The sequence below is a fragment of the Ictalurus furcatus genome, chromosome 6, assembly GCF_023375685.1.
Source record: "Ictalurus furcatus strain D&B chromosome 6, Billie_1.0, whole genome shotgun sequence".
In the NCBI taxonomy this organism is placed as follows: Eukaryota; Metazoa; Chordata; class Actinopteri; order Siluriformes; family Ictaluridae; genus Ictalurus; species Ictalurus furcatus.
In genome coordinates, this window is record NC_071260.1 from 23,943,435 (window position 1) to 23,960,524 (window position 17,090).

The 17,090-nt window shown below is 37.2% G+C and overlaps 1 protein-coding gene across 2 annotated transcripts in view; it reads right to left on the minus strand.

The window, feature by feature from the left end:
- Positions 1-17,090, minus strand: part of raph1a (Ras association (RalGDS/AF-6) and pleckstrin homology domains 1a) — a 76,640-nt gene that overhangs the window by 4,099 nt on the left and 55,451 nt on the right. For both annotated transcript variants that reach the window (XM_053627217.1, XM_053627216.1), the window contains 9 exons: positions 16,929-17,006; positions 11,252-11,411; positions 7,614-7,735; positions 6,225-6,290; positions 5,932-6,075; positions 4,263-4,373; positions 1,692-1,790; positions 1,480-1,600; positions 770-900 (listed from right to left, as the gene is read on the minus strand). In XM_053627217.1, the coding sequence (XP_053483192.1) occupies positions 770-900; positions 1,480-1,600; positions 1,692-1,790; positions 4,263-4,373; positions 5,932-6,075; positions 6,225-6,290; positions 7,614-7,735; positions 11,252-11,411; positions 16,929-17,006 (1,032 nt within the window). The remainder of the gene's footprint in view (positions 1-769; positions 901-1,479; positions 1,601-1,691; positions 1,791-4,262; positions 4,374-5,931; positions 6,076-6,224; positions 6,291-7,613; positions 7,736-11,251; positions 11,412-16,928; positions 17,007-17,090) is intronic.

Genomic DNA, 17,090 nt, shown 5'->3' on the forward strand with positions numbered 1-17,090 from the left:
ACACAAAGAGTAAACAACTATAGAGTACTAACAGAGTGGTTAGTGGCCTCTAAGTTATGTGAGGATAAGAGAAAACACTAGTGTTATGAGGGTTTTCACACCCTAACCTCAATCCCCACCAGTGCATAAGGGCATGGCCTTGCGAGACTTGAATTTTGCACCCTAAGAGAGGAGAGGAGAGGAGAAGAGCATAGAAAATCAGCAGTCACCCATAGTGCACTGGCCTATCTGCATTTTGAGGTGCCAGTATATCACACCAGCTCATAAGACTGATGAGCATGCTAATCTCTGATCTCTGAAAGCTGCTTCAGGCAAATACAAAGCAAATATGTATGTGATCATGAGCAGCAGAGCTAATTAATGCTACTGAACTGACAAGCAGCTTATTATACAACAAGGATATTAATCTGACAGTGTTTCAACACTACACTCATTCATGAAATGTACAGTAGTTTCTTTCAAGTATAATGTAACAAATCTGATTAAGCTAAACAGTTTAATGGAAAATTCTATATTAATCAGAGCTGCGAGTGTTAAGCTGATGAATAATAATCACTTGAGCATTTGGATATGTGGATAACGCCAGCACTGTCCATGTTAGTTTACTACACTACTATAATATTACAACAAAACAAAAACAGAGAGCATTGGACAATGAGGCTATGATCAAATCATTTTTCACAGGGCAGATACAGGATGAGGCAGACTAGATGGAAGACAGGAGCAGATGATAGGGGTAAACAAGTAATGTTGACTTGTTTTAGGTCACCTTGGATTCCTCTGCCTGGTTGCCTCGCTTCCAGGCCTCAGAGAAGATGGAGCTGACCACACTCTGAGAGCGAACATGTCCAGAGGAAGTAGTCTCTGACACGCCACTGTCTGAATAGTTGGACTGGGATTCTGCAGAAATAAAGTGAGGTTCAGTGTGAGTTAGAGGTGTGCACCAGGACTGGGATCATGTGGGGACCAAACAAAAACAATGCAGGAGGGAGCAAGTGTTCCAATATGAAGCTTGCAGGACAAAGACAGACCATATTGATTAACATGCAAGTGTAACATACATGAAGTGGTGCACCTGGACTTCACTGATTCATTGATTAAATTGTTCATGTGTTCATTCATTATCCTGGTCAGGATAGCGGTTTAAATTACCTATATATTGTGGGTAACAGTACCAACCAAGTTCATTAGAAAATATGGCACAATATGGTACAAAAAAAACTGTGGGTGTGAGTAGGATTGGTCAAGTGCACACACATCTAGTGTGAATGATCTCTGGGCCACAGAGAGACTTAATTTTCATAAGTTCATGAGACACTATGTCCTCATACATGCTTACTGTATTCTCTCCTCGCTCTTTTTACTGCTTCCTTTTCCACAACACTGCTTAATTTAACAGTTTAGCAAGGAAGAAGGAAAATTGCACAAAACAACAAAGTTCTGTTCACAATCCGTTCACCTGCCACAATCCGAGCTCACCTGGCAGACTGGATGAGCTGGAACCAGACTTCATACTGGAGCTGGAGAGAGAAGACCAGTCATGTGCTGCTTCAGTGCGCTTCATAGCCTCCTGGTAGTTCACATACAGCTGCTTCCCATACTACATAAAACAACACAGACCATGTGAGGTACTTGGACCAAAAGAAAAAGGCCAAACTGCCTCATGTCACCATCCATAAACAAGCAGATACCTTGGCAATACGTATTCCATTGACCCACTGATGTAGAGTTCTGGCATCTTCACAGCAAAGGTACTTGATGTACTGAGACTTCTTCTGAATCTGAGGGTGCTGAACAAAGAAAACCAGAATATAATGGAACAGATTGGAAAAATCTACCATCTTTTAATTCTCCCACATTACTCCAGGGGGCAGTACAAATCCATGCTGTCAAATAGCAGCATTTCTACCCAGTTTTTGCAGAAACATAATATTCATCTAGCTATAATAACCTTATCTACAAAGACATACCATGACTTTGAAATGAAGCAAAAAAAAACCTTAGCCAAATAAAGCCATGAAAAAAGTTGTGTGACCAAAACCAAATATTTTTTAAAAATTTTTTTTACGTGTTTGCATCACTGTTTTTATTTTTAGTCCTCCAGGAGAGCAATAAAGAAGGTCTCCTGCTGAACAGAGTGGAAATTTAGGGAAATGTAATAAGAGGTGAGGCATGACATACATTTGGTCATTTTATCTTTCATTAAACAATGTCAGCTCAGGATAAGCTCTTCTATAGTATAAGATAATTCAAACTCTTCATTTATATTCTTTCATGGATCACGGCATAAGACTCTGGAGCCAAAGCCCAAAATTTGAAGCACAGTGTAATGGTGTCCTCATACATTAATATTGCTTACAGAACTGCTTACTACTTATTATGATTCTGCTTGACATCTTAGTGTTAACAGCATACACACAGTGATCACGTTATTAGTAGCACCTACTTCATTTCTTTATCCTGAGAGCTTATTATACCTTATATGGTCAGGTTTAAATTTTGGCACCTTGGTTACACTGAGTTTGCAGCCTGAAGTTAAGAGTGAGCCCTCTGTATATCACGGCGACTGTGTGCGATCGGTTTTTATTGTACTTACTTTCATGAGTGATTTAGTGTTGGTACTTGACCAAAGGCAGGTTTTAGCTGGATAAGATAAGCACTTTTCTAAATGCTTTTCTAAATACTTTTTATGCAAACATTTACAAATGCAGCTTAAGCACAAGCTGAGTCTATTTATTATTAAGCCTCCTCTTAAGACTGTTTATCATGTGATGTGTTGAAGAGGAGTCGACAGACTTATGTTTAAGGGTTAAGTGTACAGGCAACATGATATGAGATCATTGCTTTATTTATTTTTTGTCAACAGTTTTAGATTCTTGCTGCTGTAGCTAATGTACAACACAGACCAAAGTCAGACAAATTTTCATGCTTCAGTTTGATTTATATACAGTGCCCTCCACTAATATTGGCACCCTTGGTAAATATGAGAAAAGAAGGCTGTGAAAAATTGTTTAACCTTTTTAAACAAAACACAGGTTTATCCAAATATCTTTGTTAAATATAGGTTTGCAACAATTATTGGCACCGTTTTAGGCAATACTTTGTGCTACCACCATATTTAACCATGGACATGAGGTGCTTTTCCATATGGCTACCTCTCTGTGTGTGCCAAAACCACCTCTGGTGTTTATTGCCAAAAAGCTCTATTTTGGTTTCATCTGACCATAGAACCCGATCCAATTTGAAGTTCCAGTAGTGTCTGGCAAACTGAAGACACTTGAGTTTGTTTTTGGATGAGAGTAGAGGCTTTTTTCTTGAAACCCTTCCAAACAACTTGTGGTGATGTAGGTTACTTCGGATTGTAGTTTTGGAGACTTTCTGACCCCAAGACACAACTAACTTCTGCAATTCTCCATTTGTGATCCTTGGAGATTTTTTGGTCACTCGAACCATCGTCTTCACATTGCGCTGAGACGATATAGACACACGCCCTTTTCCAGGATGTTTCATAACATTTCCAGTTGACTGTAACTTCTTAATTATTGCCCTGATGATGGAAATGGGCATTTTAAATGCTTGTGCTATTTTCTTATAGCCACTTCTCATTTTGTGAAGTTCAACAACCTTTTGCCACACATCACAGCTATATACCTTGGTCTTACCCATCATTATGAATGACTAAGGGAATTTGGTCTATGTGTTACCTCATACTTATACCCCTGTGAAACAGGAAGTCATGGTTGAACAATTTCCTGTTCCTAGTCATCCAGGTGTACTTAAAAAATGTAAAATATCAATGGCAATATATTTCAAATATATTTTTCTCATATGAATTCATAGGGGTGCCAATAATTGTTGCACACCTATCTTTTTGGATAAACCTGTGTTTTGTTTGCAGTTGTTTGATATCCATAAGATATCAGTTGTTTGAGATACAAGGTTATTTTTGTGAATTGTTTGAACAAAAGATCAAAAGGTTAAAAATAAAGACAATTTTTCACAGCCTTCTTTGCTACCAAGGGTGCCAATATTAGAGGAAGGCACTATACACTACCAGGCCAAAAAGACATGCTACATCGAATATTTATTTATAAGTTTTACATATATGTATATATGAATTTATATACACAGAACAATAAGCAGTCAGAACTTGCCCTGTTGTTAGGTTCAGTTATAAAAGAAACACAAATGGTGCACTAATACAGTGACCACCGATTACTACAGAAAGCACTCACACTTGTATTGTAACACTGATTTTGTACCTTGAGGCCCATGCAGTAGTCAGTGGGAGCCTTGTACTTGCTACGGTACTCTCGCCCCAGATACACGTTCACATGATCCAGCTGTAGGAAGCATGCCAGGTCTCTAGAAGTCTGTAGTGGATGACACAGAGGGAAAAACAAGTTGCAAAACAATATAACTCAGCTTTAAACTGTAAATATGGATATTTCTTTAAAAATGTTATTAAGTTGATCACCCAGAACGGGGATTTCTACACGAGAGTGTACGTGATCCTTTTAGATTTCAGGAACCACTGTATAGTTTAGATTACTGAAGTACACAGGCTTTGTTCCAAACCAGAACTGGGACAATTTAATATTATCAGGTCTGGGTTAACATGGAGTTAGAGCAAATGTTCAGCAGCTGTTTACCCTAAAGCAAAGCTCTGATTCCCTATCTCTATTTGCTTGTAAACACAATATCTATCCATACTCTAGCTATCTATACTCAAATCTACTGTGGAATTATTGGCATGATTTATGGAAAAAAATATAATATAAAAAATATATTATTAAAAAGAAAGATGCAATGAGTTATACAATGCTTTGGAAAAAGTCTTTCCCTTTTTAGTTTTCCATACTATTGCTTATTTACCACAAAATAAAATATTAGACAAAGGGAACCTGAGAAAATAATTCTTTAAAGTTCTTTCCATTTTATAAACTCCAGCACAACCAACATCAGTATCACTAATGAGCAGATCATACAGGTACTGTTATGCACCTGCAAGACGAGCAGTGATGTTTCCTTTGCTTAGCAGTGGTTTCTGCCTTGCTACTATGTCATGAGTGCCATTTCAGCCCACGCTCCCTCAGAACTTTTATTCCTTCACCTTTTCTGGAATTTCCTTTTATTGTGCCATAATGAGCTTAAATAAATGCTGTACTGCAAGACGTGCTCTGTCTGTGTTCACTGAGCTGAATCTTATCAATTAAATTCTGTGGATCAAATACATTGGTGATATCGATGTTGGATAACTTTCCTGAGATGCCTCAGATAAATTAAACAATACTCTGATTTGTATTCAGTTTTGTTCCTTTTGTCTAAAATCAGATATTATCTTAAGATCTGAAACCATACAGTGTGATAAATGAGTAATAATAGTAGAAACCAGTAAGAGGGGCAAATACCTTTTAACAGCATTGTATAGTTTTGGAGAGAACAAACCTTACTAATTAAGAAACCTTTTTATGTTTGAAAGAATATTATTTAAACAAAATATATTCTCTAAGAGGTGAGAATATGTTCTTTTCTTGATTGTTGATGGAGATGAAAAGGATTTGTGTGTAGATGAGCATAGATGACAATTTGACAATAGACCTCAGACATAAAGCCCCACCACATTATTATATATGTAATATTTGTCTTTCTAGTAATACTGCTTCAGCGTTTCGCTGTCATATAGCATTTAAAAGCACTGTAAGCACACAGTGTAACCCTTTACATACAGTGGAATCAATACGAATAACTGACACTGACTGACTTGTTTGTGTCAGTACATCAGTGTGTGTGTGTGTGTGTGTGTGTGTGTGTGTGTGTGTGTGTGTGTGTGTGTGTGTGTGTGTGTTGTTAGGGCTGTGTGGTAGATGTCAGAGAGAACGACAGATGGAGAAATAAAGAGTGAAGACAAAAAGCTGAGCGAGAACTGACCTTGGCTTTGCCCTTTGGAACGTAGTATAGTCCGGAGGCCCGTAAAAGGAAATAGCGCTTCTTCCAGGACTTTTTACCGTCCTCTTTGAGCCAGAGCACTCCCTCCATCTCAGGCACGCTGACTGAGCTTCCACAAAAACACTCCTGCAGACCCACAGAAAAAAAAACGCTCATAGTTTCACCTACAGCATCTGCAGCACTGACTTATGACCTATATAACTCAATATGTCTTCATGAGACACAAGGGGTGGGTTTAGGGGCTATGAAATACACATGTTTACAGCATCCCTCACCTCCAGCAGAGCTTCTTTATTCCTGTCAGTCATCTCACAGGTCTCCTTTCGGCCCAGCAAATAGTTCTGACAAAGTAGAAGAAGGTAAAAAGGGTGAACATATAAAATTAGCAAAGCAACACCTCCACGTTGTTCCTCAACTAAACAAAAAAACACTTCCAGATTCCAGACCTCAGGAAGCCAAAAGTCAAATGCTGGAAATATGTGAAAACAGGAAAAAGAAAAAAGACCGCAAGGCTGATGGAGCAACACAGAACCTGATGACAAGCCTGATAAGTCTGACCTTGTACAGCCTCTGAGAACGGGTGGGTCCTATGAGCTCTCAGACAGATTCAAACTCACTCAAACTGTGGTTTTACACCAGACTGACCCTAGGTGACTTCTATCCAACACAATGAAATGCTTAAATACTTATACTCTGGGTCAAAAAAAATAGGCCAATGTTCTTTTAACACCAAAAGTGCTGCAGTTCATTCAAAGTTAGAGCCGACTTCACATTAACACGCATAACACACTGTTCCGTCAGCCTATCTAAGATCTGTGGGAGGTCATTAAATGCAAAAACATTGACATGTTCAGATATCAAAGACTTTAAGTTTACCCCAAAGACCTCATTATTTGAAAAAAAATTAAAGGAAAAGCTATTCTGTATGAACTTATGTTGCATGTTGCTTCAGTCTTTACTTGTTTGTTAACATTTTATTCATTGCTAAATTTAAAACACTAAATTTTTATGCATGGCCCTTTATTTGTGCCCTACAGTGTACATAAAACATATATTCCCATTAGTGATGTAACGTTAATGCATTATGAAAGACAGAGAATTGGATGTAAGAGCTAAGGCCCAACTAAGTGTCCCGATATAAGAAAATAATAGACATTAAGTGAAAGTGTTTCCTCCGTTAAGGTAATTACATTTCTGATATTGCTCATTCATAACTGAACAATATAAAATATCAAACTCATTATTTTGCTTGTAGCTAACTTTCTTGTTCAGGCCAACATTAACATAAACTCAATGTCATTTCATTCCTTATTTTTGTTTAGCTGTGTGATAGTGATGCGTAAAAATAGCTTGTTGTAATGGCTACACTTCAAATGCTTATATAGTAAGCTATGAGGGTCACAGATTTATAACTTTTATATTTTAAATCCTATGTTTTAACTCTATATAAGTATAAGAAATTAATGCTCATCTGCCAATCAACGATAAACTATTTTTTACAACATTTTTGGTCGTATCAGCCACAATCTGAACCCAGTCTGAATCTTATATTTGATTGCATCTAGAGTGATGCACTCTGTGTGAACACATACTACTACAGGCACTGTGGTGCTCCTGAACAGGTGAACAGCTCTTGTGCTGATGTTAAAATCAGTCCCGCTCACCTGTGGGTTCTTGAAGAGAGCGTACTTCTCGATCCGTTCAATGAACATAAGTCTGTTGGTGCTGTCTCGGGTCCAGTTAAGCAGATTCTCCACCAAGTTCTCATGGTCCTCAAAGATTCGCTCTGGACAAACAGTGGAAATATATGATGAGAAAGAGACAAAGAGGATCATCAGAATCAGCAGTATGATCAATTTGAACAAGCCAGATTAATGCTCTCACTACTAAATGACATTTTCCTTAAAGAGTATTTGATGCTAATGTGTAAGAAGTCTGTGCCCTCGGGTAGAACCTGTTAATGAGACACTGCCTCACACACTATTCACCTGAAATTTTCACCAGACATCAGTATTAACTCAAGAAATCTGGAAATATAAAGAATTCACAACATTAAAGTCCATAAATAAAGTTGTGTCTAATAAAGTGGAATGACACAGGAAAAAATTGAACACACTAAGAAAAAGCAGTTCTCCAAGGCAAGGTAAGGCAAGGAACCAGCTGAAATCCATAAATAATTATACCCCCTATCTGTGCAAATTAATATCAGCTGGGTTAGTAAATTGATGGTCTATAAAAAGACCATCGTTATACCTTGGTAACGAAAAGCCTTTTTATAGACCATCAATTTACTAACTAATTAATGTTGTGAATTCTTTATATTTCCGGATTTCTTGAGTTAATACTGATGTCTGGTGAAAATTTCATGTGAAATCATTGGAAATATATTTACTGAAAAAAATGTCCAATACGTATTTCCCCCACTGTACATACACACACCCTCCTCTTAGCCATAGCTTGAGCTCTCAAGTTGATTTCAGTTGAAATCCAGGGGAGACATAGGCCTGTATGGAAATCGAGTTGAAGAACTTAGATAACAAATTATAAACTATAAACAAACTACAAAACCAACAAAAAAACAAGACTCAAAAATTGTGCCTGGGGTCAAAAATTGAGACAAAATAAAACTAATTCACTGTAAATGCAAAAGTCAAGTAATCTCCTTGATAAGAAATGTTGCTGTGGTAAAGCTGCAGATCAACTAAAATTAGAAAATGAAAATGGTAACATCCCAGATCTGAGGGATTACTGCAGGCAACCCATTAAAGCTTTATTTGCTGTTTACACTCCTGATCCTAATAGAAGATAATAATGTGGGTCTCGTGCAAGTGCAACTGAAGTTCCGCATGAATACACACTCTGCAAAACAAACATGCTATAACACACAACCGCAGCTGGAGAAACTAGAAGGTCAGGGTTACTGATGGTTTGTAAATCTGATTATAAGAAGAGAATATATTGTAGTTTTTGTGAGTACATGGAATAAAGTTTCATTAATCAAATAGTCCTTAAATCTTAAAATTAACAAAAGGAAAAAATTGAGCTATGAACAATGTATAAAACTTGTATAACGTATAAAAATACACATTTTCCTCTATTTATACAGGGTGTCCTAAAAGTCTCCATACATTGTGGAAATAAAAAATTTTTTTCAGATAGTCTTTAAATGATGCCTTTGACAAAAGAAGAACGTATTGAAATCATTCTCATGGCTGGATCGGGAAGCTGTCGCAAGGTTGCGATGGACTTTAACAAGAAACATGGCAAGCACGTCACACACGACACCGTTACCAAACGTATTAACTAATTCAAAACAACTGAAAGTGCTGAGGACCAACTGAGAAGCGGACGTCCACGAACATCCACTGACGAGGCCACAACCAACATGGTGCTGGTGTACCTGTACTGACCATGGTCCCCTATATATGGAGACTTTTTTGGGACACCCTCCAGATATACACCCATACACAGCAACCTCTAATAACACTCTCTTAACAACCTCACAGAATGTGCTTTGGGCCAACACACCCAAGGACTCCACCACACAGTGAATAATACACCAGCTGACAGAAACAGAGGCAGACTTACACTGAGATGCACTACAAAGTAGGAGCAACTGAAAATGATTTAATTGTTAAAAGTCTGAATTTCTAAATACAGAGATTTAGAAAATGATCCTCTCAAAAATCCTAACTTAACATTATATTCTGTGTAAAGGTCTAAACACAATTCGAATAAATGACACAAATGCAACATCAGAATAGATGATGATACTTGTTTTGTAGGGCTGGGTATTGGAACCAATTTGGCGATTCGATTCGATTCTTATTTATATGGTTTCGATTCGATTCAATATCGATTAGTTACTGGAGGTACTGGAGGAGAGTACGAAAAAAGGACTGGTGGGAGAGAGTTGTTTTAATGGAATTTGATGACACGGAATGGAAAGAATATTTTTGTGAATGTGTCCTGTCGCAAAATGCTGTGAAAACTCCCACACGACGTTAATAGTGTGATTAAGGTGTTTACATGTCTATAATGCACGTCGATAAAGTGACTAAAATAGGAATACTCCACATGTCTTAATTCAATTCGTGTTTACTTCGAGTATGACTTTAGCCGGATTAAGGTCATCAGAAATCGTTCTTAATTGTTTCAGTTACCAGAAACGCTGTTAACTGAAACTCTCCTACTTAGCTATATTACTGAAATACACATTTACATTAACAATACGGCCTACACAATTATGTTTAATTACTTTTTACTTTTACTTTGAGTAACAAACATTGTAACAAGAAATCATAAATATGTGCATACAGTGCACACAAGGTAAGCACAAACTGCACACTGCACATTACTGTAAAGAAAAAAAAAATTGTAAATGTGCAACAGTGAAATTCATTAACTTGAAACATATTTAAGAAATAAAACTGTTTTCAAAATTCATAACATGAAAGATGGCGACATGTTCAGGACGAGAGGCGAACTACAGATAATATTCACATCCTCTCGAGTATAGCATGCACATTAAGAATCGGTTTGGGGATTTCCCTCATCGATATAGTTTCGTTAAATTGAAGATTGATTAAAATCTGAGAATCTATATTTTTTACCCAGCCCTAATGTTTTGGTCCAGAATTTTTTTTTTTTAAATAAAATAAAATAATGAACAAAGATTTACTTATAAAGATATATTTAATAATTTTCTACATGTAATTAATAATAGTGAAGCCATACGTTTGGACTTGGTTTTCCCTCTAAAACTCTGTCCGTTCAGAGTTACAACGTTGTAGCTGCTATACTGTTTTTATACTTTGGTTCTCAGACACCAAAATTATTAGTTATAGTGCTGCCATGTTAACAGGATATGAGGTTATGATTATCTTATGAGCCATGTATCACATGATTAAGTCTACACCCTAGCGATTGGTAATGTTTTTACCACAACTGACACAGAAATGAAGACAACTCAGTAAATTAAAATGTCACCTGACATGGCAGTGTCAATATCAATGTAAAGATGTTCACAGAAGTGTTTTCGTGTTTAAAAAAAAGGATGATCAGTGCAAATAGGTAACGTGTTGTAGAGGCTTTGGCCTTCGATGATTTCCAGTGCGTCCTGCTGATGTTCTGTGAAATGGACCAGTGTAAATGAATCTCTGCTCTCATGCTGCACCTCCGCTAGGCCATATATGATTACACTGGCTGATCCTATTGGTATTTCTCAGTGCTCATTAACAGGTTGAATGAAAAATGAAAAAGATGGTTAAATGTCGATGTGTTATTCTGTCCCATCACTCACCCATTTGCAGTTCACTGATGATCTCCACCAGACACCAGTCGAGACTGTAACCACAGTGCGATTTGTCCAGCAGGCTGTCCAGCACCTGACGCACCGTCTGCCTCTCATCCACCATCATGGTTTTGGAGCTCTCATCAGAAAGATGCACCCGGATCACCAGCTGAGAGAAACATTAGATCAGCTCTTAGTTTTCAGGCTGACTGACTGGTTGTGTCACATCTCACCTGAAAGCTTAACTTGGGCTTTATAGGAACTACTATTAGAGAGGTTTTGATTGCTTTTATAGTTGAAGGTTTTTACACAGAAAAACAGATTATTACACAGAAAAATACCAGTTATATTCTACAGATACAGCTAAATATAAACACTGATACAAATGTATTATGTAGTAAATTTCAAACAAAACTTATCTTCAAAAAACATACAAGCAGAAATATTTGCATGTACCACTGCAAATGTACCATTCCTTATTTTTTTTTTTAATGTTTCAGCCATCACCATCGTCATAGGAGTCTTATATTTGGGAAAGTTATCCAGTTATAGGCCTGAGCTGCAACTAACAATTATTTAAAATAATCAGTTAATTGTTTATTTAATTGATTAGATATGTTAATAATATATACCAAATACCAAAAAATATATATACCAAATACCAAAAAATGTTTTAAAATATTTATTTCTTTGTATAATACAATATTATACAATAACTATCATAGCATGAGAACATTCTCAATTGTCATGTTGACCGAACACTTTTTAATATCAGACATCCAAACTAACCTAAACGTCACAGTATTCTGTACTGTTCTGGATTTGTTTGAATGGTTCTGCGCAGTTTTATTCTTATATCTCAATGTGACCACTGGACTAATGGTCTCAATTGCTGGGACTCTTATCTGCATTTCAAGCCCTGATTTGTTCAATTTCAAAATAAAGCCAAATATCCACCAGCTGTCTTGCTAAGTGTGTGCGAGGTGAATCATTATTTCAGTGTGTGGAACTGATCAGGAAATCGAGTTCTACCACCTATGGTATGAACACACACTGAAAGTGGGATGGTGACCTGACTTAATCCACAGCTTATATTAAAAATATAGATTGTCTACATTAAGAAAATTAAAGGATGTAGATCTTGTCAACCCTGCTGGGTCAAAAAAATAAATAATTTAAATTCAGAGTTCTCTATCAATTTTGTTGCTTAGTTGTTACAGGTCTATTGGGGATCCAGGAGATCCAGTGACATGCATAATAGTTGTTTTTTTGTTTTGTTTTGTTTTAAATAGGGTTTTGTAATTTCAGCAAGTCTACTGAACACACCCTGAGCATGGAAAAATCCACAGTGACAGACCAGTGCTCCAAAGTCCACTTTACTCATAATCCATTTTACTCAAAAAATAAATTAAACCAGCTCCTCTGCATGAATGAGCATCAGCAAAATGTCTATGAGCACAAACTTGTACAAATCACCTCTCTTTCCAGCTCTCGCTCATACATTCAGCACGTTCACACTGACCTACTTCTGTCAGCTCACAGTTGGTCAAAAGCATTTCAATCCAATCCAGCAGAGACACCACTATTTCAATAATACACAAACACACACCATTACACACACATACACACACACAAACTGGTAAGTCTGTCAACCTAACCACATGCTCTTATGTAGAGAAAACTGACTATAGGCATTCTGACACCTACTCACAATCTCCTTCACATACAGAGAGGAATTAAACAGGGTAAAACATTTTATGTCAGAAAGGATAAAACAATCCTCAATTTATAATTGTTAGTTGTCAGTTTCACATTAGTCATTTCACTATGTGTTAAATACAGTACATGTCACAGACACTGTGAACATCATTCATACTACAGTGTAATAACTGAATCAAACAATGCCTATGTGTTTGTTATCAAGTGTGGAGTTTTGCATGCTCTCCCCGTGTCTGTGGGTTTTCTCCAGTTTCCTTCTATCTCTCCAAATTATGCCAGTAGATGGACTGGCTGCGCTAAATTACCCATAAGTGTGAATGAATGTCTGAATGTGATTGTGCATGGTGCTCTGCTATGGACTGGTGTCCCATCCAGGGTGTATTCCTGTCTAGTGCCTAGTGTTCCTGCGATAGGCTCGCGATCCACCACAACCCTGACCAGAATAAAGCTGTTACAGAAAATGAGGATGTACGTTTTCATTACTTGTTAGCTACATCAGCCTCAGAGCAAAACAAAAGCAAACTTCAGTCACCAAACTTGTCTTGGTTGACTAAATTTGGGGAAAATTGTATACATTTCATTTCTGACCAAACTATCACTGTAATATTATTATTGGAAAATATCCACTTGGCAGTCACTCCACTATTTTTTCCACTTTCTGAACATCACTCAGTTATTTTTCATGTTTTTTTTTGTTTTTTTTTTAAAAGGCACTAATGGCTTAAAACCAGAATTCATTGGCCTCAAAGCCAGTCTGTAAGAGGTAATCTTAACATTCTTTACATGCATGTACGCATGTCCATCTTAACTAGGTTTTTAAAAGCATTCTACTCGGAGAGATTTCAGGACTTGGGTATGTTTAAAGAGCTGCAATCAGAGTGTGTGCAGTTCATTGACCTGACCCAGAAACCATCAGTGCATCTGGAAAGCAGACCCACACAACACAAAGCAAATGAATTTGGCTAATAGTTAAAGCATGTAAACACGCACAAACATATACACACACACACACACACACACAGAAATGTGTTTAATCTCCTCCATGTGTTGCTGTCACACTAACACACTACGTGAACCAAAGAAAGAGTAATGCGTCCAATGCAGACAGAGCATTACAGGCTGGTTTCATCATAGCACTGCGTGAGCAGGGTTTTTCCTGCATTGAACATTTTTTGGCGGCCGCCAAAATTAATTTTTGTCCCAACAAAGTCTTATTTGATCAGAAATTGTGATAGGGCACATGTTAACTGAGGGAAAGAACAAGCAGAGACTACATTTACATGGACAGCAATAATCTAATTATTGACCTTATTCTGAATAAGACAATATTGCGATTAACATGAGTCGTTTACATGAGTCGCTTTTAGAATACTCCTTTCATGTTCAGGTTTTACATGTTATAGAGCATAGATCGATTTACTGCACACGTCATCACGTCCCCACGCCACGCCGTCTGCCGTTCCCTCCAGAATTTCACGGATAGACATAAAGTTCGTCTTCGTTATGGTACCGTATACAGTTTTGGGTGTTTAAATTTAAATTTTACGAAAGCTTCAAGTGCAGTTAATTATTCGTCCTGCCGTACGTGCAAATAGACGACGGCGGATACAAATTCTCCAGCAACAGGCCTCCTCTGTACTTTCATTCAGCAACATTTCATTCATGCCACCGCGACAAATGGTAGTTTCTTAATCACAGTATTGTCTTAATCGGGTTAATATCGGAATATTGTTGTCCACGTAAACGTACTAAGAGAGCCCCTCCACCACACACTCTCGCTGTCTTCAAACTAAGCACTGTCTTTGCTCTCTCTCCCTCGCAAATATTAATCAAAATCAACTGACACGATGGTAAAAGGTCGGAAGATCGAATCCATGTTTCACTTGGCGAATTCTGAGAATTTTTTTTCCCTTGAATTACCGCTGGGCATGAATAGTGCTCATTAAAACATTGCCTTATCTTCTCTGACAAGCGTTCTGCACATGCAGCTGACATGAACCACACTTTCAAGAAACGAAAAAAAAAAAGTCCTATCCAGTAATGAAGTGTTTTCTGTGTTGACACATATCTCTTGCGATGTCCTAACAGCCGAGATTAGCATTAGTGTCCACGTCCACTAATGTCCTATTCGCGACCTAATGACTCCTTTGAACCGATTCATTTTAACGAATGGTTAAAACAACTGATCTGTCGAACACTGAACTCATGAGACATCACTGTCTGAATCGAAGTATAACAAATCATTTACTCAGAACACCTCTGAAATGAGAACGTAAGTGTGCTTACCCCATTTAAGAAGGATGGTTAGTCAGATTTAGCTTTAATAATCCACAGTAGTTTCAGGTTAATTATATGGCAATGTGTAGTAAATTCTAAATAAAATCATTTAGTTTAGACTGGAGTGAGGTGGAACCAGAACAAAGCACAAAGCAAGTTGTTGTTAGCCAGTTGCTAATTTTATTCAGTTGTATATGGTAGAAAATTAGACTATTAGTTAAAATAAACTTTTAATGCTATTTTTTAACGCTACTTTTTAATATTGATATGATTATACACCAAAATAATTATCAGGTCTAGCAAAGAAGTATCATATCTTACAAAGCTATGAAACCCAGTGGAAAAATCACAGCTTGTTTATTTCATGAATAAATAGGATAAGCAAAATTCACAAACTGTTTCTTTGCATTTATTTTAAATTTATTGTCAGTATTGGGCTCGCAGATCACGTGGGTAGGGTACTTTTTACTGTGTGTGTGGATGACCTTGTCTGTCAGCCACCACCGAAGACCATTTTTGACCCAGGAAAAAAACCCTGGTGAGAATGTGCTGAAAAATCATTAACAATTCTGTAGTGCACTGATCCAGCAATGTTAATGTGCTGCATACTGCAATGACCTACTTCTGTTCTCCACACGCTACATCTGTGCAAGAGCACAAATTCATGCTAATACGGTACTATAACAAGGATCCTCATGGTGGAAAATCATAAACACTACACATTACAGAGTGGTAGTAAGTGCAGCATGTACTGGAGCTGGGCAATACAACAATATGATATCAACACTGCAATATATTCATTTCAAGACATAAAAATAAAAATCCTCAGAACTGTTAGCAAACCTCAGAAAAACTAACTATTGGCAGCTTAGAAGGTTCTAACTAAACTAACAAAACAAAAGCAGATACTTTTCAACTTTTGTGGCATCTAAACAAGATATTCATCACAATAATTCTGTTTGTAAAAAAAGAGGCAAATACAACTGTATAATGTCACAGTCATACTAACAGGATTTTGTCTTCAAGTATCATGACAGTTTTGCCATATTTCCTACCCAAAGCATGCACAAGAAACATTGTAAAGAAACCTTTGGTCTACTTGTTAGCACAACTTCACATTCGATGCAAGACATAAATTGAAGTGATTATATACCAACATGACTCAGAACTCACACTCATGGCTCATTTTATTGATGTGTATTTAACAGCAGGTGAAAGAACAACAGCAAACTGAAAGTCTTACATCATGGGTGCCAGTAGGAATGACAAGATTCCTGACATAGTCAGTTTTAGTTCTCTAGGACAATTCTTGCGCCCAGGTTTTAACCAATGACAGTATTCGCGATTCCCCTGATGTGTTCATGTGTCTCTGTGTATGTTGACTCAACAGCAAGTAGTTACTGTTAGCCTTGATCCCTCGAGCCCTGCCTAGTCAGAGTTACCCCTTTATTATCCAGAGTGTTACATGATATGTCGTGTGATGCAGTGAAATCAGATTCAATAGCGAAAGAAAATAAATTGAAACCTAATTAGGAGTAGCCTAAAAAGTCTAAAACCAAAAACTATGTCAATTTAAATTCAAGACCATAGAATACTTAAATACTGTAAACTGTAATAAGACATTTTACAGACATCCTAGGTGACTAATTACTATTCATCATCATTTTTGTCAACTACAGAAAAGTCTCACCTTTTTAACCTGCGCCTCTTTAATCTTCTCCAGGGCAACTCGGATCTTCTCTGCTTTAAGTTTGGCAGCCTGTTCCTCCTACACACAAACACACACACACGTTATTTTACTACATAACTAAATGACACATTCATAATATAACTAATCTCATTTCATAACAAT